The sequence below is a fragment of the Microcebus murinus genome, chromosome 10, assembly GCF_040939455.1.
Source record: "Microcebus murinus isolate Inina chromosome 10, M.murinus_Inina_mat1.0, whole genome shotgun sequence".
Taxonomy (NCBI): domain Eukaryota; kingdom Metazoa; phylum Chordata; class Mammalia; order Primates; family Cheirogaleidae; genus Microcebus; species Microcebus murinus.
The window spans coordinates 74004606-74029897 of NC_134113.1; the positions used below are offsets into that span (position 1 = coordinate 74004606).

General features: G+C 43.6%; 1 protein-coding gene across 2 annotated transcripts in view; it reads left to right on the top strand.

Annotated features, from left to right (window-relative positions):
• The window catches only part of DENND5B (DENN domain containing 5B), a 181754-nt gene extending 175994 nt beyond the window's left edge, over nucleotides 1-5760 (top strand). For both annotated transcript variants that reach the window (XM_076007508.1, XM_076007509.1), the window contains one exon: nucleotides 666-5760. In XM_076007508.1, coding sequence (XP_075863623.1) covers nucleotides 666-849 — 184 coding nt within the window. In that variant the 3' untranslated portion in view covers nucleotides 850-5760. The remainder of the gene's footprint in view (nucleotides 1-665) is intronic.
• The last annotated feature ends 19532 nt before the right edge of the window (nucleotides 5761-25292 follow it).

A 25292-nucleotide genomic window follows, 5' to 3' on the forward strand; every position in this document is an offset into this window, starting at 1 on the left:
AAGATGTGAGATTTTGTCATCCTGAAACAGCTGGTTTACAGAACTGAGTTCTGCATTTCTTCTTAATAAAAGGGGCCCAATTTTAGATGTGCTTTTGAAGTTCCTTTTGAGCATGATCTTTATCTCCTTTTATCTCTATACTGTTGTGATTTATTAGACCACTGCAAACCTTCTTCTGGTTTATACAATCCTACTTAATATTTTTTCTGCTTTGATTTTGTTCCTTACCTTATTACGTTGTATAAGTAAAAAAAAAAAAAAAATGCAAATCCCTACTATTTAATGTAGTCTTTCTTCTAAAAGGTCAGTATACTCTGGCATGCCTTGCCATAGAATAATGGTCCTATAGAAAAAAGACATAGAAAATGACATTCTGCTTCTTTTTAAAGGTAGTAAAATCAGAATAGAGAATGTCTTTAATGTGTGTAGATTTTGTAATATACTTTTAGAATGTAATGGGTTTTCTCTTTAGCTTTACACTGTCTCATTGCTGTCTTTTCGCCAGTAAATATCCAACTTCTTGGCTTTGGTTTTCTCTCTCCTGACCGCATAGCCACATTTTGTGCCACCCAGCCCCACACCTTCCCAGTTGAACACGGCTCTGTGTGCCCTGCCCTGCAAGTGAGGCCAGAGTGCTCAGGACTTGTTTCTGTTTGGGTCTGTAGGGACCGCCTGCTCCCACAGTGGATCCCGTTGCTGGCCGAGTGTCCTGCCATTACTCGAATGTATGAGGAGAGCGCCCTCCTGCGAGACCGCATGACCGTCAACTCCCTCATCCGGATTCTGCAGACCATTCAGGATTTCACCATAGTCTTAGAAGGCTCACTCATCAAAGGAGTGGATGTGTAATCCAACTGGCTAGAAACTCTCAGTCCAAACCTTGCTCCTAAACCTTCCCCAACTATGGGAACCGATTTGGGCTTGTCTGACAGTAGAGAGTCACTATGAGGGGGCAGCCCACCTTATGCCCCAATCTGAACAATCCTCCCTCTACAGACAAGGCAAAATGTTGTATTGTAGTTCATTTGAACCAGAATTTAGTATAAAATAGAGTATTTTCATGTGTTAGATGTCTGTAAATACGCTATCTTCTTTAAGAAATTATATTACTCTAATAAGATGCTTTTCTTAGATTGAATATTCCTGTGACTTAAAATAAGTAGCTTCACAATGTTGGGGTTGTGGGAGAAGAGTGGTGCTAGTCAGGAAGAAGCCAGTAAACATGTAAATACAGTACAACCCAGTCGGGCCTTTTTTCCACCCAGGTATCACAAAGGAACCCAGAGAGCATTGTCATGTGTGGCCATCCATCCTGGTGTCTGATCCTTTGTATCATGAATGTATACAGCTTTACCTACTGTATGGGTAGTCTTCACTGGTATCTTTTAAGTTAAAAGCTGTTTTATACATTTGCATTGTGAGTCACTTTTCCAGTCTTTTGGATAAATTTTTAAGTCGGCACAAAATGAAGATATAATTCAAGTATTTTAAATACTAGACCCCAGGAGCTTGGCTGAACTAGAAAGAGAACACACAAAGCCCTGAGAAGTGTGTTAAATTGTGGGATTATAACTTCTTTACACTTTGGAAAGATTAGCCTAGACTAACTTCATTCTTGGCATTTTTATTTTTGTTATTTGAGGTACTTTGGGGAAATGTGAATGTCAAAATGTTAGACTCATAGTCATAAGAACCGCAAGCAGCAATTTGATTCTGTACTTTTAATTTGGCCATCTAAAGTCTGCAGTGGCCTTTACCTCTTCAGGGTAACCAAGAGGCCTGTCTTTGTGAGGTTCCAGTCGTCCCCCGCCATCCGTGCCCATCCCCCCTCAGGAAATGGAAGGAATGTCTGAGGAGGAGGAGGGCTCTGGGTGGCTTGGAATGTTTTTGTGAAAGTATTTGTTGACCATGATAATGCAAATAACAGAAGGAAAGAGAAAGAATGAACCCTTTCTGGGTGTTTCAGAGCAAGCTTTATGTTCCTTTGTAAGAAGGGGTAATAATGTAAAACAACTGACCCAGAGAAGTTAAAAGCCACTGCAGCACAGCCTGACAAAATGGAAGCAAAGCAAGAGGCAACAATTTTGAAAGACCAAAAGGTGTGAGTAACTTTCCAGTTTGCTATTTTATAAAGAATTTCAGTTAAATGTAGTGTAGGCTAGTTACCTTAAGTCTTCATCTTCTGGTAGGTCCTGTAACTCTAATTAGGCATTTGCACATTGTTAGCAGCAAAATCACCTCAGCAGAGCTCCAGGTTTTTTTCTTAGTTGTGGCTGAGCAGCGAAGCTATAGCCCAGAATCCGTGTGCAGTCTGAGGGTCCTGGGCTTTTGCCAACAGTGTTGTTTCCTTTATTTCTTGGAGGAAGAAACTAATGAAACAAGTGCCTCACTCCCTTTATCAAACACTGTATTCAGCCAAGAAACAGTCCCTTTTAACATGTGACTTCCTACTTGAGGAAAAGGGGAGCTGATGGCTGGATTTAGAAACACATAGAAATGGTTTAAAAAGATGGTTCTGGGTGACCTGGGTAGACCAGAGACTTGTTTGCCTAAAGCTAAAGTATGTCTACAGTGGTGTGGCTGTTCCAGGGACATTGTCAGTCTATCACAGTGGATCGCCAGAACTCGTGTCACACTGGGCCCCTACTATAGAGTGGTTCAGCCCAGGATTTCGTTCTTCGTTCTTGTTATCTTTTTCATAAGAGCATGCTTCTGACATGGGCAACCAGAGAGATCACTTAGGTTAGTATGCTAGAATTGCACCATCTAGTCCAGCCTTCTCACTTTATAGATGGAAACATGTAAGGATCAGGGAGATCAAATTCTTACCCTCACCCCACAGCTGGTCATTGACAACAAAGGGTCTAGAATTCATGGGTTTCTTATTATACCAGGCTGCGTGAGACTGACCTAGGCATTCTTTCTACTGTTGGATCTTTATTCATCCATCTACACAGGCAGGAAATAAGGATTAACATTCATTTAAAAGGATTTATATTCATTTTAACACATTGCTCTGAAGTTATTGGGAATTATATCTGTTGTAAAAACTGGGAGCAAAATTGGATTTGAGGCCTGTGAATAAAATTATTACTTTAAAAAGTAATGCAAAAAAAATACCTACAGTATCATCTTCATACTTTGTGTAGTATGACTATAACAGTGAAATGATTGACAAAAGGACACCTCAGAACTGACACATCCTCTCAGATGCTAGGCCCCAGTGATGCCACCATGCTCTGAACACCTGGGGCCCTCCTTGTTAGCTGCCTGATTGGCCTACACCCCATTCTTCGGAATATACCCAATGGTGGTAAATCTTGGCCTTTCAGAATATATTTAATATTTGGAAGCAACATTCCTTAGGATCCAAATTTAATGACTAAAAAGGATGCTTAAGCTGAGTTTAAGGTCACGTAAGAAGTACTATTATAAAGAAATAAGGCTTAGTTGTTATGTGGCTTATAATTGTCTCTGAGTCAATACCAAAATATTGTGAACACAACAGTAGCAGAATGCTTAGAATAAACATATGTAACCTTTTAAGCTGACTTTTGGAAGGACCATCATATAGAAGTATCCTTTCTGCTATGGTAATTTTTTAAATTAATATATTGCCTTAGGATCACACCTCAAAGTGGAAGTAAATAAAAATCAAAATTTTAATTTATTTTACTCCAAATAACTTAAAAGTAAATGCCTGGGACCATACTTAGTATTTTTGCTTAATAATAGCTTGAGAAAAAATTGTTTTAAAATTATATTGCCAAAAATATTACTTTTTTTTTTTTCTTGAGACAAGGTCTCTTTCTGTTTCATGGGCTGGAGGGCAATGGCATCATCACAGCTCACAGCAACCTTAAACTCCTGGGCTCCTGTGATCCTTCTGTCTCAGCCTCCGGAATAGTTGGGGCTACAGGCACATGGCTTCACACCTGGCTAATTTTTCTATTTTTTGTAGAGATGGGGTCTCACTATGTTGCCCAGGCTGGTCTTGAACTCCTAGCCTCCAGCAGTCCTCCCCCCTTGACCTCCCAAAGTGGTAGGATTATAGGCTTAGTGAGCCACTGTGCCTGGCCCCAAGTGTTTTTCATATGTCTTGAAATCCCTAATCTCACCCTTTGTGAACACAGTGGCATTGTACCCATATTGGTATCACGTGTGAGATCTGTGCCCTGGTCAGAAGTCATTAGCGCCTTAAAAATGAGACTCAGTGTGAAGTAGTAAAATGGAGTTCTCGGTGGGAAAAGGCTGCTAGGGAGCACAGAAATAAATACTCCCACCTACTTCCCATTGGGAATGAGAATTTGATGTAGGAAACCTAGAATTTGGAAAAGTTTGGATTTCCCTCTAAAATTTATTTTAAATGTTTCACACATTTTTCTACGTTTTTAAACCCTGTGTTAATTACTTTAACATGGTTTTTTAAGAAACAATCATTTTCATGAACTTCTGTCATACTATATTAATGATAATAGGGGAAATACTGAATTGCTCTTATTTTCTTTTTTGGCAATAATGCACTGTTGTATGTAAATTAAGTTACAAAGAAAGGTTAAGACTATACATAACATTTCCAGTGTGGCACATCTGATGAAATTTTTCTTAAAAGAAAAAAGGCTATACATAACAGCTATGTGTAGTATATATTGACAGCCCTAAAATATTTTGAAACATGAGGCAACAGACGAGGACATCAGATCCCCAGGGAAATATTTCTTTGACAGCATTGGGAGTGTAGCTCTTCATAGTGAAATACCTTCTGTCTGCTAAAAATTATGGTTTTTCAATAGATTTTTCATTTAGGAACTGTATTTTCTGTGATGTTTACAGAAACTAGTTTTCCTTTTCACTATGTTGAGAGGACAGTCTGAAATTTAGCTATTTATATTTCAGTATTAACGTACCTTCACTGATTGAGAGTCTTGAGCCCTTCTCTACTTTTATAAAGTGAATGCTATTTCCAAGTCATCTGTGTCTCTTGAAGTCTCTGTTTCTTATATAAGTATTTATTACATTACCATTTAGCTTAAATAGACAGAAAAGAATAATAAACTAGTAGGTCCCTTATTCCTTTTAAAATACACTTATAAATCTCTTGAATCAACTGAATGCCAAGCTTTTTGGAGAGGTTGCTAATGTAATATGATCAAAAGTAACAAAGGAGAACTTCATTCTCCAAAATCTTATTAGAGCTGATTGTCCTCTCAAGGACAAGATAAAGATTGGCTTCAGAAAGGTATCACATTAAGCTACTACAGTGAAAAAAATTCATCAACTAAGATTTTTCCCCATTTGAAGGGATCCAGGGTATCTTTGGGTTATGTAGGCGGGAATCATGCCTGGTCCAATTACTTGAATGTACTTGTGTGGATCCAGTCTTTATTCTGAACACCAAATCTTGTTAACAGTAGAGAGGTATAGTAAGAAGTTTCTGTTGTCAATCAAATGAGGGTGTGAAACATAGAAAAAATCCTCTGTGTTACACTTGAACCATGTATAAATGTATGTTCTGTATCATTTTTAAAAGTTAGCATTTCTGCATTTAAATTATATTGTTTTTCTTTGTATTGTTAACAAAATGCATCAGAACTGGATTTTTTTTCTCATCTGAACACAATATAAAGTTTAAAAAGTATTGTGATATGAAGCACTTTAACATACATATCAGACAAACTGACGTGGGTTTTTCAGGTTTTGGAGTACATTTAAATAAGACTTTTCATGCTTTGTTCTTTACAAATAAAACTGTGGGGTTGATACTTTGTTTATGCTTCATTATTGTAGAATCTTGGTACTGAGTGTTTCACAGAGCAAGAGACTTCAGAAGGCAAAGAGATAAAAATAAAACCATTATGTAGTAAAAATATAACCTGCTCAGGAACTGGTCATCCAGAAGGGGTAAAAAAATTGAACCCTACCTCACACACTATAAAGAAAAATCAATTCTTGGTGGCTTAACAACCTAAATATTGGCTGGGCACAGCAGCTCATGCCTATAATACTAGCACACTGGGAGTCCAGGGTAGGAGGATCAGTTAAGGTCAGCAGTTTGAGACTAGCCTGGGCATCATGGTGAGACCCCATCTCTATAAAAAGTAGACAAATTATACAGGTGTGGTGGTGTGTACCTGTAATCCCAGCTACTCAGGAGGCTGAAGCAGGAGGATCACCTGAACCCAGGAATTTGAGATTACAGTAAGGTGTGATGACACCACTGCACTCTAGCCTGGGCAACTGAGTAAGAGCCTGTCTCAAAAACAAAACAAACGAAAGAACAACAACTATCATCCAGGGCTCCAGGCCATGAGAAACAACAAACAAACAAAAAACCCTAAATGTGAAAGGCAAAGCAAAGTTTTTTACAAAAAAAAAATATGGACTATATTTATGAACTTGGAAATTTCATTTTTTTTTTTATTTCAATTACTTTTTCTTGAGGCACCATACCTAGAATGGAAACTTTCTTAAATAAGACACTTAAAACCAACTATAAAGGATAAGTATGATAAATTTATCTTAAAATTAAGAATTTCTCACTGGGTGTGGTGACTCTCACCTGTAATTCCAACAACTTGAGAGGCTAAAGTGGGAGGATCACTTGAGGCCAGGACTTCAAGAGCAGCTAGGGCAAGACCCCCTCTCTAAAGAAAAATTTAAAGCCAAGACCCCTTCTCTAAAGAAAAATTTAGCCAAGTGTGGTGGCACATGCCTATAGTGCCAGCTACTCAGGTGACTGAGGCAGGAGGATCACGTGAGCCCAGGAATTCAAGGCTGTGGTGAGCTATGGTGGCACACCACTACACACTAGCCTGGACAACAGAGCAAGACCCTGTCTCTAAAAAGAAAAAAAAAAATTCTGGTCATCAAACTATACCATTAAAAGAGAAAAACACAAGCTACAGAAGCAAAAATATTTTTAATCCATAAACTATGATCAGTATGTAATTTGAAAATGATTAGGTCCATAGTAAAAATAGAAGGCAAAGATTTATTGATTCAGCAAATGAACACGGATTGATTATCTACTATGTGTTAAGCATTGCTTTAGGTTATGGGTATACAGCAGTTTAAAAATGCACATCAGGCTGGGCGTGGTGGCTCACGCCTGTAATCCTAGCACTTTGGGAGGCTGAGGTGGATTGCTCAAGGTCAGGAGTTCGAAATCAGCCTGAGCGAGACCCCGTCTCTACCAAAAATAGAAATAAATTAATTGACCAACTAAAAATATATATACAAAAAATTAGCCGGGCATGGTGGCACATGCCTGTAGTCCCAGCTACTCGGGAGGCTGAGGCAGTAGGATCGCTGAGCCCGGAGATTGAGGTTGCTGTGAGCCAGGCTGACGCCACGGCACTCACTCTAGCCTGGGCAACAAAGTGAGACTCTGTCTCAAAAAAAGTAAAAAAAAAAAAATAATAATAATAATAATTATTATAGTACGTAGATATTATTAAGAGTAAAGAAGAGGGATTGAAAGTATGATTGGGGCTGCAGGGAGATAGATTACAATTACGAATGGATTAGCCAGGGAAGGTCTCACTGAAAATGGAGTGGCCTTTAACTGAAATTGGAAAAGGTGTAAGAGAAACAAGTTTGTGGGAGGAGCATCCAGAGCTTGCTTTTGGTCATATGAGTTTGAAATGCTTCTAAGACCCCTGTTAGACATCGAAATAGGGATACTGAGTAAGCAGTTGCATGTATGGATTGGAAGTTCGGGGGAGAATAATGATGTGTTTGTCAGGGTCCAATCAGGAGACAGAAGCCACACAACAATTTGAACAGGGGTAGTTTAATGTAAAGAATTATGTATTAGAGTTCTCCAGAGACAGAACCAATGAGAGGAGACAGAACCAACGAGAGAAAGAAAGAGAAAGAGAAATTTATTTTAAGGAATTGGCACACACAGTTGAGGCTTGAGGAGTCCAAAATCTGCATGGTAGGCCATCAGGTTGGAGAGCAGGGAAGAGTTGCAGTTGGAGTCCAAGGGCAGTCTGCTGGCAGAATTTCTTCTTGCTAGGTTGCTGGGCGGTGGGGAGTCACTCTTTGTTATATTAAAGCAGGGGTCCTCAAACTTTGTAAACAGGGGGCCAGCTCACTGTCGTCAGACCGTTGGAGGGCCGTTGGAGAGTGCGGTGCACATTCCACACATGCGCACTGTGGGTCAGGGACAAAGTCGGCTGCTAAGCAGGACAGGCAGCGGTGGCAAAAACACCTGGCGTGTGGCCCTCGGGGCCGTAGTTTGAGGACCCCTGTATTGGGGCCTTAGCTAATCAGATGAGGCCCACCCACGTTATAGAGGGTAATCTGCTTTCCTGAAAGTCCACCAATTTAAATGTTAATCTTGGCCAGGTGCAGTGGCTCACGCTTGTAATCCTAGCATTCTGGGAGGCTGAGGCAAGCGGATTGCTCAAGGTCAGGAGTTTGAGATCAGCCTGAGCTAAGAGCCAGACCTGTCTCTACTAAAAATAAAAATTAATTGGCTGGGCATGGTGGTGCATGTCTGTAGTCCCAGCTACTCGGGAGGCTGAGGCAGGAGGATTGCTTGAGCCCAGGAGATTGAGGTTGCTGTGAGCTAGGCTGACGCCACGGCACTCACTCTAGCCTGGGCAACAAGGTGAGACTCTGTCTCAAAACAAAAAAAATAAAATAAATATTAATCTTATCCAAAAAACACCTTCATAGTAACATCCAGAATAATGTTTAACCAAATACCTGGGCACCCTGGCCCAGCCAAGTTGGCAAATGAGATTATCACAAACAATAACAAGAAATTGGGATAATGGCAGATTTGTTGCCAAGCAATTTTAAAAATTGTGAAGGATAGAAGAATAGCATACATAGAGAAAGCCGCTCCCCTTCAGGTTGAGCCAGACCACTAGGGCACAACCACGGCCTGCCGGATGGCAAAGAAGTTTACTGAGATGTTGCACCAGTGGGACTTGTTTGGAGAACCTGCTGTCAGGTGCCAAGGAGGCATCCATGAGGAGTGACATACCCCAGAACTTGCTGGGAAGCCACCGCGGTGGGCTGCCAGGAAAGCCATCCGTGCAGAGATGCTACACGAGTAAAATTCACTGCAGGTTGTCCCAGGGTGCTGGCTGAGGCTGGCTGCTGAGTATAACGACAGCCAGGAGCTACGTGCTGCAGGAGCCTGCAGAGAGGAACATTCCAGAACCAGGCAGAGAAGCTCCTCCCCGTCCAATGCCTCTCCATTGCATTCTGCTGACAAAGGAGAGACACTTACCACAGGGTAGCTCCAGTGTCGCTGAGCAGGCAATGGAGTGGGGGGCGGAGTAGATACAAAGCTAAGAGGCAATAAATTGATACCTGCCAAGAACGGTGTAGTTCTTACAGTCAAGAAGGAAGCAAGGGAGGGAAAAGTGGGAAAATCCTGGAGAAGATGATGAGGAGATAAGGCAAATGTCTCCAGATTTTATGAGGCCGTGGTTTAGGTCAGAGCAGACATTGCCATGTTTGTTTTAACTTGGTCCAGGTGTACAGTAGTTCCACTTTATCCACGGTTTCACTTTCCACAGTTGCAGGTACCCACAGAAAATCAAGGTCTGAAAATACTGAATGGAAAATTCCAGAAATAATTCATAAGTTTTAAATTGCACGCTGCTCTGTGTAATGAAATCTCATGCTGTCCTTCTCCGTCCCACCTAGGACAGGACTGACCCTTTTTCCAGCCTATTGACACTGCACACTCGTTAGTCACTTCGTAGCCATCTAGGTTATCGCACCAACTGTCCTGGTATCACAGGGCTGGGGTTTTACTTAATTGCTCCAAAGTATGAGAGTAGTGATGCAGGCCTATTGTTACAATTGTTCTGTCTTATCAGTTGCTGTAGTTAATATCTTACTGTGCCTAATTTATAAATCGAACTTTACTATTGGTATGTATTATAGGAAAAAATATAGTATTATATATATAGGGTTTGGTACTATCTGAGGTTTCAGATTGGGGGTCTTTTTTTTTTTTTTTTGAGACAGAGTCTCACTCTGTCGCCCGAGCTAGAGTACCATGGCGTCTGCCTAGCTCACAGCAACCTCAAACTCCTGGGCTCAAGCGATCCTCCTGCCTCAGCCTCCCAAGTAGCTGGGACTACAGGCACGTGCCACTGTGCCCGGGTAATTTTTTCTATATGTTTTTAGTTGGCCAATTAATTTCTTTCTATTTTTAGTAGAGATGGGGGTCTCGCTCTTGCTCAGGCTGATTTCAAACTCCTGACCTCAAGCAATCCGCCTGCCTCGGCCTCCCAGACTGCTAGGATTACAGGTGTGAGCCACTGCGCCCGGTACCCCATGAATAAGGGGGGGGACTACTGTATACAGTGTTCATCACTACCTTTTAAAATATTGATTGACTGCAGTTAATAAGCTTGAGAGGCTTTTGCCATCTCAGGGAAAGAAGACCACAGAGATAGCAATGGAAGTAGTAAAAAATGTTGGGTGCTGGGTATATTTTGAGGCTAGAGCCAGAGAATTTCCTGGTGGATTGAATGTAGGGGGCGAGTGAAAGAACAGTCAAGAATGACTCCAAGGACTTTAGCCTGAACAGCTGGAAGGATACAGCTAGAATTGCCATTAACTGTGAAGGTAAGCATGTGGGAAAACAGGTTTTCCAAAAGGTTTTCCTCCAGATAATCAGGAGTTCTGTTGTGGACATGTTGAGTTTCAAATATTGATAAGATCTCACCAAGGGGAGATGGTGAACAGGAAACTGAATAAGTCTGGATTTGGGGAGCAGTATCTGGACTTCAGATATAAATTTGGGAGTTGCCAGCGTATACAGATGGAATGGAATGTAATATCATGAAACCGATATTAAATCATGTATTCATGAGAACATAAAGAGAGTGAGTTATTAAATAATATTCTAAAACATTGATCTTCATTTTGCCATATGGATGTGGCATGATTTATTTGTTTGAGATTTTTTTTTTTTTTTTTTTTTTTGAGACAGAGTCTCACTTTGTTGTCCAGGCTAGAGTGAGTGCCATGGCATCAGCCTAGCTCACAGCAACCTCAAACTCCTGGGCTCCAGTGATCCTTCTGCCTCAGCCTCCCGAGTAGCTGGGACTACAGGCATGCGCCACTATGCCCGGCTAATTTTTTTATATATATATATCAGTTGGCCAATTAATTTCTTTCTATTTATAGTAGAGACGGGGGTCTCGCTCTTGCTCAGGCTGGTTTCGAACTCCTGACCTTGAGCAATCCTCCCGCCTCGGCCTCCCAAGAGCTAGGATTACAGGCGTGAGCCACAGCGCCCGGCCTATTTGTTTGAGATTTAGATTACTCCCAATTTTTCACTATTCCTGACAAACTATAATGAACAAACATCCTTGCTTTGTGGGGAACTGCCATTTTTGTAGGTCAAAGGCAAATGTTGACAACTCCATATGATTCAACCTAATTTTTTTTTTTGGAGCCTCACCCAAGAAGACTTGAGCAAGTGGACTCCCAACCTAGTATTTTTGATAATTCTTTTGATTCTTTGTCCTGACATGCACTATATTTTGATTAAAATACATGCTGTCACCTAGATGGAGCAATTAATCTGGGCTGCAAAGCCTAAAAATTAAGTCACTTTAATTAGAGCTGGCGTATGGGTCAGATGTTCCCTATTCTCTAATATAATCCTGAGGTCTATCATTTATTTATCCATAACCTGTGTTCTTAAATGCCCCAAAACTTTCCCAAGATTTCTTATTTACACCCTAATAAAAATAACACAGGCCAGGTGTGGTGGCTCACACCTGTAACCTCAGCACTTTGGGAGGCTAAGGCAGGAGGATCACGTGAGCCCAGGAGTTCAAAATTGCAGTGAGCTATGATTACACAACTGTGCTCTATCCTGGGTGCAGAGGGGGAAAAAAAGCTTCAAAATACATAGGGAAAAACCTGATGGTATCAATGAGAAAAAGACAAATCCTTAATTATGGTAAGATATTTCAGCACCCCTTTCTCAACAATTAAAAGAGTAAATGGAAAATCACTGGAGAAAATTTGAAAAACACAATCAACCAACTGGACCAAATTGACATTTCTAGAATACTCTATCCAACAACAGCAGAAAGCATATCTTTCCAAGTACACAAAGATCAATTACCAAGATTAATCATATTTTGGGCCATAAAACAAGTCTCAATAAATGTGAAAGGATTCAAGACAGGCAAAGTATGCTTTCTGGCCATGATGGAATTAAATTAGAAATCAATAGCAAATATCTCTGGAAAATCTCCAATGTTTGGAAATTAGAAATACACATGGGTCAAAATATTAATCAAAAGTGAAATGAGAAATTATTCTGAACTGAACGAAAGCACGTCAAAATATGTGGGATGAATTTAAAGCAGCTCATGAAGGGACATTAATATAGCACTAAACACCTATGTTAGGGGAAAAAATTGCCTCAAATCAACTTAAAAAGCTTCCACCTTAAGAAACTAGAAGACAGAAAATGATAAAGAATAAAGCATAAATCAATGAAATAGAAAACAAAAACAGAAGAGAAAATCAATGAAAACACCAAGTGGTTCTTTGTGAAGATCAATAATCATACCAAAATCAGACAGAGACATTAGAAGAAAAGAACAATACAGACCAATAATCCTCATGAATATATATATAAAATTTCTTAAATGTTAGTAATTCAAATCTAGTGATAAATAAAAATGATATTTAATGACATCAGTGGGGTTTATCAAGGAATGCAAAGTTGCTTTAAAAACATTTTAAAAATTAGCCAGGCACGGTGGCTACGCCTGTAATCCTAGCACTCTGGGAGGCTGAGGCAGGAGGATTGCTTGAGCTCAGGAGTTTGAGGTTGCTGTGAGCTAGGCTGACGCCACAGCACTCTAGCCTGGGCAACAGAGTGAGACTCTGTCCGGAAAAAAAAAAATTAAGCAATATAATTCACCACATTAAATTAAGAAGCTAAAAATACAGGTTGGGCATTGTGGCTTATGCCTGCAATCCTAGGACTTTTGAGAGGCTAAGGCAGGAGGATCACTTGAGCCTGGGAGTTCGAGGCCAGCCTGAGCAACATAGTGAGACCCCCATCTCAAAAAAATTGTTTTTAATGGCTAGAATTAAAAAGACTGATCATAATACCATGTTGGTGATTATATAGAACAGGAATCATCAGATACTGGTGGGAATGTAAAATATTAAAACCACTTTGGAAAACAGTTCAGCGGTTTCTTGAAGTTAAACATACACACTGAGGAGCACTCGTGGCACAATGGCAGTACATGTGAGTCCAGATCAGAAGGTTGCATGTTCAAACATAACACCTACATGTGATCCAGCCATTTACTCTTAGATAATTAATTACCAAAGAGAAATAAAAGCATACATCTATACAAATATTTGCACATAAATGTTCATCACAGTTTTATTTGTAATAGCCAAAAAACTGAAATCAACCCAAGCATTGTGGAAACCACAAGAGGGTTTCAGTCTAGATCCAGTTATTGAGACAACAGAGTGCCAAGGAAGAAAGGAATTTTTAATAGGATAGAAGTCTTGCCAGGAGAACAGAAGTTGCCTTAAACCTGGCTGTCCAACTAAGGGACATCATGGGCTTTTAAAGGAGGGGGCTGGTTCCATTCCATTGGGGGCTGGTTGTAGGGGGCAGTGAATCTTGGAGTCAGGAAGTCTGACCAGGGGCATTAAGGATCTCAACTCCTTTGTGTTGTAGAAAATCCATCCTGTGGTGGCTCAAGCCTATAATCCCAGCACTTTGTGAGGCCATGGTGGGAGGATCACTTGAGGCCAGGAGTCCATCATTTCTGGGAAACAACTCAAAGGTCCAGTAATTAGTCTAGGGAGAGGATTATAAAAAAAACATATAGGGGTTCATGGAGCTGGTTACAGTAGCATCAATGGAGGAGTAGATAAATTGTGGTAAATCCATACAATGGAATACTGCTCAGCAATAAAAAGAAATAAACTATTAATACATGCAGTGACATAGATAAATCTCAAAATAATTATTCTGAGTAAAATAAAGCCAGGCAACAAAACAAATACATACTATAGGATTCCATTTGTATGGAATCAAGCAAAAAATGCAAACTAATCTGTGCCAGAAAACTAATCAGTTATTACCTGGGAGGGGGGCTGGGGGCTGGGATGACAAAAAGGCAGAAGGAAACTATGGTGGTGACAGATATATTCATTATCTTGATGGTGGTGATGGTTTCATGGGTAAGTACTCATGTCAAACTGAGCAAATTGTATACTTTAAATATGTGCAATATATTACAAATCAATTCTTCAATAAAGTCTTTTTTTTTTTTTTGAGACACAGTCTCGCTTTGTTGCCCAGGCTACAGTGAGTACCATGGCGTGAGCCTAGCTCACAGCAACCTCAAACTCCTGGGCTCAAGCGATCCTCCTGCCTCAGCCTCTCGAGTAGCTGGGACTACAGGCATGCGCCACCATGCCCGGCTAATTTTTTTTCTATATATATTAGTTGGCCAATTAATTTCTTTCTATTTATAGTAGAGACGGGTCTTGCTCTTGCTCAGGCTGGTTTTGAACTCCTGACCTCGAGTGATCTGCTGGCCTTGAGCGATCCGCTGGCCTCGGCCTCCCAGAGTGCTAGGATTACAGGCATGAGCCACTGCGCCCAGCCAATAAAGTCTTTTTAAAAACTGTAAATTAGGACGGGTGCGGTGGCTCATGCCTGTAATCTTAGCACTCTGGGAGGCCGAGGCCAGCAGATCGCTCGAGGTCAGGAGTTCGAAACCAGCCTTGACCGGCAGGCCAGAGAAATATAGACAAACCCCAACAAGTGCCCGGTGTGAAGACTGCATATGACACTTACCCCTTCAAAGAAAGAAAACTTATACTTCCATCTTTGCTTCTAAACTCCTCCCCTCAAAATTCTTGCCTAGCTGTATCCATTGATTCTTAACCATGATAGCATGATCCTACTCAACCCTAACCAAGGTCCCGCACCACAGAAAGACCTGCCCTAGAGCAGTCTTCAAAATCTCAATCAATATCCAGACTTTTTCCTTCTCCCTCTTACAGGACTCAGCTAAGGAAATGCTTTTTCTTACCAACCTAAGCAATAAATGGATTGTTCTGATGATAATTCGGAAAGTCAGCATTAAAGTTATTGAGCATTCGTATTTCCTCTTCTGAATTATTATTGTAATTCATCTTTGTCCAACCTTTTTTTTTTTGAAACAGGTCTGCCTATGTTGCCCAGGCTGGTCTCCTGAACTCCTGGGCTCAAGCGATCCTCTTGCCCCAGCTTCCTGAGTACTGGCAGGTGCCATCTCACTCAGCTATCTCTTCTTCTTTTTTTTTTTTTTTTTTGAGACAGAGTCTCGCTTTGTTTCCCAGGCTAGAGTGAGTGCCGAGGCGTCAGCCTAGCTTACAGCAACCTCAAACTCCTGGGCTCAAGCAATCCTGCTGCCTCAGCCTCCCGAGTAGCTGGGACTACAGATCTCTTCATTTTTAATTTGCATGTTTGGTTTTGACTTTTAGTTCAAAAACATGTTTAACTTATTAATTCTTCATCTCCTGTTACATGATGTGGAAATTTTCTCATTTTCCTCTTAATTTTTGGTGTTTTTCTTGCACATAAATTTTTAGTTTTTTGATTATTTAAATTCATTATCCATTCCTTCTTTTGTTTTCCTATGTCATAGTTGACAAAACAGCTCCCAGCACCACACTGCCTGGGGTTAAAGTTTCCAAAGCCGAGGCCTTTGGATTCATCACTTGCATTCTTGTATATCCTGTTTTCTCCTCTTATTTTTTGTCATTCACATGGCACGAATGGCACAAAAGGTGCATTTTTGACTGTTTTGTTTACTGCTGTATCCCCAGCTCTGGGAGGGGCGCCTGAGACACAGTAGGCGGTCGATAAATATTTACTAAATGAATGAAATGTACACAGCCAGAATAATCATCTTACTTACCTCAGAGAGTTGTTGCAAGAATTAACTAATCCTCATATAATTTAATTTAGAACAATGTCTGGCGCACAGTAAAAACACAAAAAATGTTAGCGTGCCCTGCCCCCTAAAAAAAAATCCTGCCTCCATGCAGAATCTTACCTCTGCCCTCCCACCCCCACTCCCAGTTCCTTGTCATCCTCCCCACACGCAGGCTTTGCGGCACTGCTCCTCCTTTATCACACTTGTCTCAGAAGTTCTTAACCTTTGGGCAGCTATAAATCCCTTTGAGAATCCCAGGAAAGCCGCAAACATTCTCCCCGGGTAAATGCACCTGCGCGCGCGCACGTGCACACTTTCCTGCGCAATTTCAGGGAGCCCAGAGGACGCTGACACTCAACCTTTCCGGTTCCTGCGTTCAGTGGACATTAACGTAAAAGGCTCCTTATTGCTCGCGAGCTGCAAACCTCAACAGGTCGCAGGAAATTCGCAGAGCAGATCCTTCCTGCAGTGATCAGAGTCCAAACCGGGCAGGCGTCCCCAGCCTGAGCTCCTCTGACTTGCAAATTGCGCCTCTCCCAGGCGGGGGCGGGGACTCTCATTGTCCCTGCGGGGACCGCGGTGCCCCAGCCGGTTCCCCGGCGACCCTTCACCCTAATGGGGGAAGGGCGGTTACCCAACGAAAGCCGAGCGCCGCAGTGGGTTCTAAGATCATTCATAAACTTGTGCAGCCCGGCTGACCTGCGTGCTTGTGGCTTATCTCCTCCCGGTCTCCCGGCAGGTAGTCAACAAACCTACCAACCCTTCCTGTGCTGCCGGTTCTGCAGCAGGGAAGTGGGGTCACATGGGAGACGGGCCCTTTGAGAGAAAGAGGATGACCGGCTAGTATAAAAGTGGCAACTGCCCTATCACTTCCCTTCTCCTAAGTTCTGTAACCTGCCTGAGCCTCTGTTTTGCCGTTAGAAGAATGGGAATAGTAAAACAGCCCTCACAGTTTTATTATGAGAAGGTGAAAGCCGGGGAACAGTAAATCGCCTGGTTATATAACGCATTGCACCGAGCCAGCACCCAATAATTGTTCATTGCTATTTAGTATTAAGTAGCCCCTGGAAGGACAGACGAGTATGCTTGCGGGCGCTGGCTGTGAGCCTGGGGTCTGCTCAGGGGGACAAGAGCAGAGTGCAGGGAGCTGCTTGGGACTGGGCCTGTGGGATTCTCCCCTGCTCATGACCCATGGCCTATGTGGTTACTCATACTTTCACTCTGCTTTGCTCTAGGTGGCCCCTTGCATTTTTTGTGTGTCCAGAAACCCTCCAGACCTTCCAGGACTTCCCAGTCCTTCTCCCTTTATTTGGGGTTCAGACTCCCTTATCTATAGGCGGTTCCATCATAGAGCCAAAAATTGTGGACTCAAAGGACCTGAAAGATTGGTCCAGCCCTTCTGATTAGAAACAGTCCAGAGGTGATGTGATTTGCCCAAAGTCCTGCAGCTTCTTGGAACTAGAAACCAATCTGAGCTCCACATTGGTGTTCTTTCTGATGTTACCAGATTACAGAGCTTTAGGATCTGTTTTTTTGTTTTTTTTTGAGACAGGGTCTGGCTCTGTCCCCCCAGCTAGAGTGCAGTGAGGTCATCATAGCTCACAGCAACCTCAAACTCCTGGGCTCAAGTGATCCTCCTGCCTCAGCCTCCCAAGTAGCTGCTAATTTGTTTTTGTAGAGATGGGGGGAGGGATTGTCTCTCTCTTGCTCAAGCTGGTCTAGAACTCCTGACCTCAAGCCATCTTCCCACCTCAGCCTCCCAGAGTGCTAGGGCTTCTGGTGTGAGCCACTGTGCCCAGCACAAGATCTGCTTTTGAAAGGAAAAGAGAGGTCGAACTGGAGAGTGTCCAAAGGAAAAATTATTTGAGTTTGGTAACTTCACGGCAGGGGGATGAGAGGTTGAGAGACTGATAATGTGTGTCACCCGCCTCCCTAAATTAATGTGAACGGTTTTCAATTGCTTTAGAAAATCATGAATTTTAGTGACTTCATTTTCCAGGAGGACTGGGAACTTACCTGCTTTGTTTACCCAGCCAGTAGCCTAATGCAGCAGAGTAGGTACTTAATGAATACTTGTCGCATGGATGACTGCATGACTGGAGCTCCCCATTCCATTTTAGAGATACCTGAGGATTTGTGGAGCCGAGCCCCACCTGGGAGGTATGTAAATCCTTTCCAGTTTTTCTCAATTATGGCTCTGCAGCAAATGTCCTTTGTTCATAAATCCTTGACTGCACCTCTTGAGTATTTCCTCAGGATATTTTCCTAGAAATGGGATTACCGGGTTGAAGGGTATGCACATATTTAAGGCTCCTGATGCAGACCCCTCCGGCAGTACAAAAGTGAGTCAGCTCCCCAGCATGCTGGGTATTATCTGGCTTAATTTTTATTTTCTTGCCCTCTTGATAAAACAAAAATGGTATCTCATTTTATCTGCATCTCTTTGGGGACTCATTAGATCAAGATTGGACTAATTTTGAAGAAACACTCTAAGGAGTCCAGAGAAGACCAATGAAACTAGGCACATCTGCCCGGGGTGGTGACACCAAAGGACATCTATTGTTTGGCGTGCTTTGGCCTTAAGATGAAAGCATGTGAGCCTCGCTGGGGAGGCTGACCCTGAGCTAGGGCTGGGAGGGGAGGAGCTGTGACTTACCAGTGTCCCTGTGTTTGCTTTCATTTCCTGACGGAGAGTAAATTTTCTTAAACAAATGAAAAACCTGCATACTTATCTTCAAAACTACAAGGAAACGGGGAACTGAGAAAACTATTTAAACTCAAAGTCATGGCAAGGGGGGAGGGGCAAGCAGAGGACTTTGCAGGATATTTCCAGGAGGTGGCAGACAGGTTCCCAGGGGTCTGCCTGCCAGCCTGGAGAGGGGGGAGTGAGCAAGAGGCCTGTGGAAAGCTCTAGAGACTTTGGTTGTGGAGCTTATATGGCCAGGGATCCCCGAGGACTTGGAAGGGGCTTTTAATTGAACTTTTTTTTTTTTTTTTTTTTTTGAGACAGAGTCTCACTCTGTTGCCCTGGCTAGAGTGCCTGGCGTCAGCCTAGCTCACAGCAACCTCAAACTCCTGGGCTCAAGCAATCCTTCCGCCTCAGCCTCCTGAGTAGCTGGGACTACAGGCATGTGCCACCATGCCCGGCTAATTTTTTCTATATATTTTAGTTGGCCAATTAATTTCTTTCTATTTTTAGTAGAGACAGGGGTCTCGCTCTTGCTCAGGCTGGTTTCGAACTCGTGACCTTGAGTGATCCACCCACCTTGGCCTCCCAGAGTGCTAGGATTTATAGGCGTGAGCCACTGCACCGGGCCTTAATTGAACTTTTGAAAATCAAAGTTAACTTCCAGCAACAAAGAAGCATGGTGAGGAAATGGAGGCAGTCGTGCAACTCAGGCTGGAAAACTGCTCTCAGTGTAGCTCTGGCATGTTCTTGGAGAAGAGGGTGGTGGTCAGCTGGGAGGCTTCATGAAACAATGAAGACTTCTCACCCATTCAGAGCCGGGAGCTGTCCCCCTCTGCACTTACCCACCCGGTTCTTGTACAAACCACACCCTGGAAGATGCTGATTTACCAATGTTCACAGACACCTCTATTTATTATTTTAGCTCTCATTTACTCTCAACTCGATTTACAGTCCTAATTATAGTAGCCATCAGCATTTTAAAAAAAATAAACATTCAGCCTGTGTTTTGTAGTTGTTTTTTTAAACTTTGTGGGAAGTTTATTTTCTTGATTGCTTTAGATTTCCTATTAAAGTCTTCAATTTAATAGCCGGGCATGGTGGCGCATGCCTGTAGCCCCAGCTACTTGGGAGGCTGAGGCAGGAGGATTGCTTGATCCCAGCAGTTTGAGGTTGCTGTGAGCTAGGCTGACGCCACGGCACTCACTCTAGCCTGGGCAACAAAGCGAGACTCTGTCTCAAAAAAAAAAAGTCTTCAATTTAACAATTGGCTTCTAATGCCTTAGCAACCTATGACCTTTTTTGTCACTTTATTTCTTCTAAAAGGGCTAGGTCAAATATTTTAATAATATAATATATAAACTGGTCGTTCTTAGAGGTTTAAATTAGCAATGTCAAAACCCTCTGAGGTGATGGATATGCTAATTACCTCAATTAGATCATTACACATTATATGTCTATATGTTAATCTAACATTACATCACACTATACTCCATAAATATGTACAACTGTTATGTGTCAATTAAAAGTAACAATAAAAGCCAACAGAAAAGAAAAAAAAAATTTTAAAGCCTTGTCACACTTCAAAAATCACTTGGCATTAAAACAAATACAGGCTGGGTGCTCACCTGTAATCCTACACTCTGGGAGGCCCAGGTGGGAGGATCGCTCAAGGTCAGGAATTTGAGAACAGCCTGAGCAAGAGTGAGACCCTGTCTCTACTAAAATGGAAAGAAATTAATTGGCCAACTAAAAATGTATAGAAAAAAATAGCCGGGCATGGTAGCACATGCCTGTAGTCCCAGCTACTCGGGAGGCTGAGGCAGGAGGATCGCTTGAGCCCAGGAGTTTGAGGTTGCTGTGAGCTAGGCTGACGTCACCGCACTCACTCTAGCCTGGGCAACAGAGTGAGACTCTGTAAATAAATAAATAAATAAATAAATAAAAATACAGTTTTCCGTGCCTTACCCTTCAGAGACTAATTTTATAGGGCCAGGACCTACCTGGAATATTTTTAAAAGTCTCTCAGGTGATTTGCTGCTACAAAGCTGGACTTTTGGGAACTTATGGTCTAAATGTCTGTGCAGGCCGGGCGCCATGCGGTGGCCCACGCCTATAATCCCGCCACTCTGGGAGGCCCAGGAGGGAAGAGGCCTTGAGCTCAGGAGTGGGAAGCTGCAGTGAGTTATGATCACACCACTGCGCTCCTGCCTGGGCCACAGAGAGAGACCTTGTCTCTAAAAATAAATAAATAAGCCAACAAATGCTTACCTACATTTTGTTTGTTTTTTAATGGAGCTCAAAAATGGCAGTTTTAACTTCTAAAATATTAAGTAATGCTTTGCGTTTCTGGAAAATATTCCTTTACTCTCCCTTATGTCCCCCACCATGGGGGTCAATTCTCTGATCCCCTTTCAATCCTCACCTAACCTGTGGTGCTGTCACTGCCACTGCCCCATGGCCTCTCCTGGTTTCCCATGATTCCTGGCTTTCCTCTCTCCTCTCTGGCAATATATTTTGGGCTTTCTTTTTTACTTTTTTTTTTTTTTTTGTAAAGATGGGGTCTCACTCTTGCTCAGGCTGGTCACCAACTCCTGAGCCCAAGCAAGCCTCCGGCCTCAGCCTCCCAGAGTGCTAGGTGTGAGCCACCATGCTGCAGCCTTGGGCTTTCTTTGGTGAATGACAATTAACAAGAGTTTGTTTTTTTTTTTTGAGACAGAGTCTCACTGTGTTGCCTGAGCTAGAGTGCTGTGGCATCCACCTAGCTCACAGCAACCTCAAATTCCTGGGCTCAAGCAATCCTTTTGCCTCAGCCTCCCGAGTAGCTGGGAATACAGGCATGCGCCACCATGCACAGCTAATTTTTTCTATATAGTTTTAGTTGTCCAGCTAATTTCTATTTTTAATAGAGGTAGGGTCTTGCTTTTGCTCAGGCTGGTCTTGAACTCCTGAGCTCAAATGACCCTCCTGCCTTGGTCTCCCAGAGTGCTAGGATTACAGGTGTGAGCCACAGGCCTAGCCCCAGCTCTTTAACAGCCTGCTCCTCTGCACCTCCAGGCACTCCTTTAGTTCACACTCCCCTGACTGGCTTGCCTCTGCTCAAAGACTCCTTCCATTCCTTCTCCCCATAGCAGTGTAATCTGTCTAAATCTAAATCTTAAATTTCAGCCTCCAGCTTTAGGTTCCCCATGCTTCCAAAGTCTAGCTTTACAAACCTGGGGTGAAATACCTCCCATCTTCTGGGCCCTGCTGGCCTTTCCACACACATCTTTGCCCACATGAACCTCTCCCTGCTCAGCCACACTGAATTACAGCTGCCACTCCTCCCTGCCAGTTGCCAGCGCCCTCCTTCCCTCTCTCCTGGCTAACTGGTCATTCTTCAGGTCATGGCTTGGATACTGTGACACACAGTCTCTAAGATGGCCCCCAGTGACCTCATGATACATAGTCCTGGTGTTCGTGCCCCTGTGTAATCCCTTTCCCTTGAGTGGGCTGGATTTACTGACTCAATTCTGAATAATAGAACATTGCAGAAGTGATAAGATGTCACTTCTGAGATTAGGTTATATAAAGACTGTTGCCTCTTTCTAGGGGCTTTTTCTCGCTTGCTCTGCAGAAAGTCAGCCACTAGGTTGTGAACTACCCTGTGGGGAGGGCCTGAAAGAAAGAGCAGAGAGAGGCCTCTAGACACACCCTGTGAGCAGCTGAGTCCCTTCCAGCAACCACGTGAGGGAGCCTGAAATTGGGCCCTCCACTGTTTGTTTTTGTTTTTCTTTGAGACAGTCTCACTTTGTTGCCCAGGCTAAAGTGAGTGCCGTGGTGTCAGCCTAGCTCACAGCAACCTCAATCTCCTGGGCTCAAGCAGTCCTCCTGCCTCAGCCTCCCAAGTAGCTGGGACTACAGGCATGCACCACTATGCCCAGCTAACATATATATTTAGTTGGCCAATTAATTTCTTTCTATTTTTATAGTAGAGATGGGGTCTTGCTCTTGCTCAGGCTGGTTTCGAACTTCTGACCTCGAGCAATCTGCCCGCCTCGGCCTCCCAGAGTGCTAGGATTACAGGCGTGAGCCACCACACCCTCCACTCTTGACCCTTCAGATGAGATGGCAGCCCCAGCTGCAACCTCAGGAAAGACCTTCAGCCAGGCAGCACCCAGCTACGTCACAACCTTATTCCTGACCCCTCAAAATTGTGAGATAATAAACATTTGTTGTTTTAGGCTGCTATGCTTTAGGTTAATTCATTACCCAGCCATAGATGACAAATACCACCCCTGGACCCCTGCCTGCCTCCCCGCCAAATTCAGCGCCCTTTGGAGTTGTAGAGCCAATGGTGTTTCCATCTGTCACCCAGCCAACAGCCCTTGGACTATGAGAGATATGTCCACATCTCTGCCCCCAAATGGTAGGCTCAGTAGGGAAAAGGAAGGAAGGGGAGGAAGCCGCCACGTTCTTTCTCAGGACTATGAAGTCCTCTTCTGCTCCTGGCTACGGTGGGTTGCCCCAAAGCGCAGCCAGCAACTCCTAGACCAGCCCAGCTAGAACCAAATCTCTACTGGGCCACCTCCCTCCCTGCCCCTCCCTCTACCTCTCCTGCGTTCACAGCCCACACACGCACCCTGGAGCACGCAGCAAGCGTGCGCACGCGCACACACACGCATGCGCAGACGTGCACCCGGAAAGACACCAGGCCCACAGCCTAACTTTGCTCCTGGAGGAGGCTGGGTGGAGTCCTCGCTCCTTTCACACATACCCTCGGGGCACAGCTTTGTGTCTTTTCTGAATGAAAGGTGGGGATGGGGGGGGGGGACACAGTCCCTGTCTTTGAACTGCCCAGTTCCTCCATCTTTATTTCCAGCCAACCGTTGAGCCCCTGCAAAAACAAAACAAACCAAAAAAACGAAGCCTTTCATTTTCTGGAGACTCAGCCCACGGGCCATGCACTATCTCTGCCCAAACCCCGAGGTCTGAAGAAAGTGCCACGTCTGGGTTCCCAGAAAGCCCTTGGTCACCTTCCTCCCACAGATCACAGGTGGGCTCTGGTTCGCTCTCCTGTGTGTCCTCCTGGTGACTCCTGTCACCCTGTTCTTGCCGTACTCCACAGTGGTGGCCCTGGGACCTCACCACCACGGAGGCAACTTTCCCAGCGTCGTCCCCCAACCAACAAGTCCATTGTGCCCGAGCAGGGGGAGTGAAGGTTTGGGAGACACACCTCTGCCTATTGAGGGAAAAGGAAGCTAAACAACACTGCACCCTGCGGTGTGTGCTCCTGCCCTCTCCACCCACTCCGTGCTCTCAGCAGTTTTCCTCTTGGCTCTGCCTCCTGCGATTGCTTTCTGCTCAGCTGCCCACTGTTGCTAAGCAGGCTGCACATGCCCGACAGCCGTGCTGCAGACGCGCAGTAGCGGACGGTGGGGAGGAGCCGGCCTAAGGCTGGGAGAGCTGTTTTAATCTGAGCCCTGCCGTTGATGACACTTGGCCCTGGTTTAGTGACCTGATCATCCTGTGAGCCTCATCCTCAGGGGCTGCTGCTAAGCTTTTCCCCAGAATAGTTCTGAGATGAAATCAAACCACAGATATTATTAATACAACACGTGGCATGTAGTAAGTGTTCAATAAATGCTTCCTCTCGAGTGTTTTAAAAAGACTTTAAGGCCGGCGCAGTGGCTCACACCTGTAATCCTAGCACTCTGGGAGGCCGAGGCGGGCGGATTGCTGGAGCTCAGAAGTTCGTAACCAGCCTGAGCAAGAGTGAGACCCATCTCTAGTATAAATAGAAAGAAATTTTTTTTTTTGTTTGAGACAGAGTCTCGCTTTGTTTCCCATGCTAGAGTGAGTGCCATGGCGGCATCCTAGCTCACAGCAATCTCAAACTCCTGGGCTCAAGCAATCCTCCTGCCTCAGCCTCCTAAGTAGAATTTCCTTCTGTTTATAGTAGAGACAGGGTCTCGCTCTTGCTCAGGCTGGTTTCGAACTTCTGACCTCCAGCAATCCGCCCACCTCAGCCTCCCAGAGTGCTAGGATTACAGGCGTGAGCTACTGAGCCCGGCTAATAGAAAAAAATTAATTGGCCAACTAATATATACAGAAAAAATTAGCCAGGCATGGTGGCACATGCCTGTAGTCCCAGCTACTTGGGAGGCTGAGGCAGGAGGATTGCTTGAGCCCAGGAGTTTGAGGTGGCTGTGAGCTAGGCTGACGCACGACACTCACTCTCACCTGAGCAACAAAGTGAGATTCTGTCTAAAAAAAATTAAAAAAAATAAAATAAAAAATAAAAAGACTTTAACAATCCTCCTAATTTTTCATTGGAATTACACACATAAAGCAAAAGAGGATTTTGATATCTAGCTGACAAAGTGCCACATTCAGTTTTTTGTTTGTTTTGGAGAAGGAGGAGGTTGGGGGTGATAGGAGGAAACTACTGTTTTATTGGTTTTTAATCTGACTATTTTACCCCTGTTGTTCCGAGTTAATGCTGTGGAAACCAGCTGCTCAAATGCCAGAGGAATGGATGTGCCTGAACCTGCCACTGACTCCCAGGTGGTAGAGTGTTTTTCATGTTTGTATTAAGGTCTCTGTGTCTCTGCTCTGTCCCTGTCGCAGATGAAAGGGAAGTGCCCAGGTCACTGGGA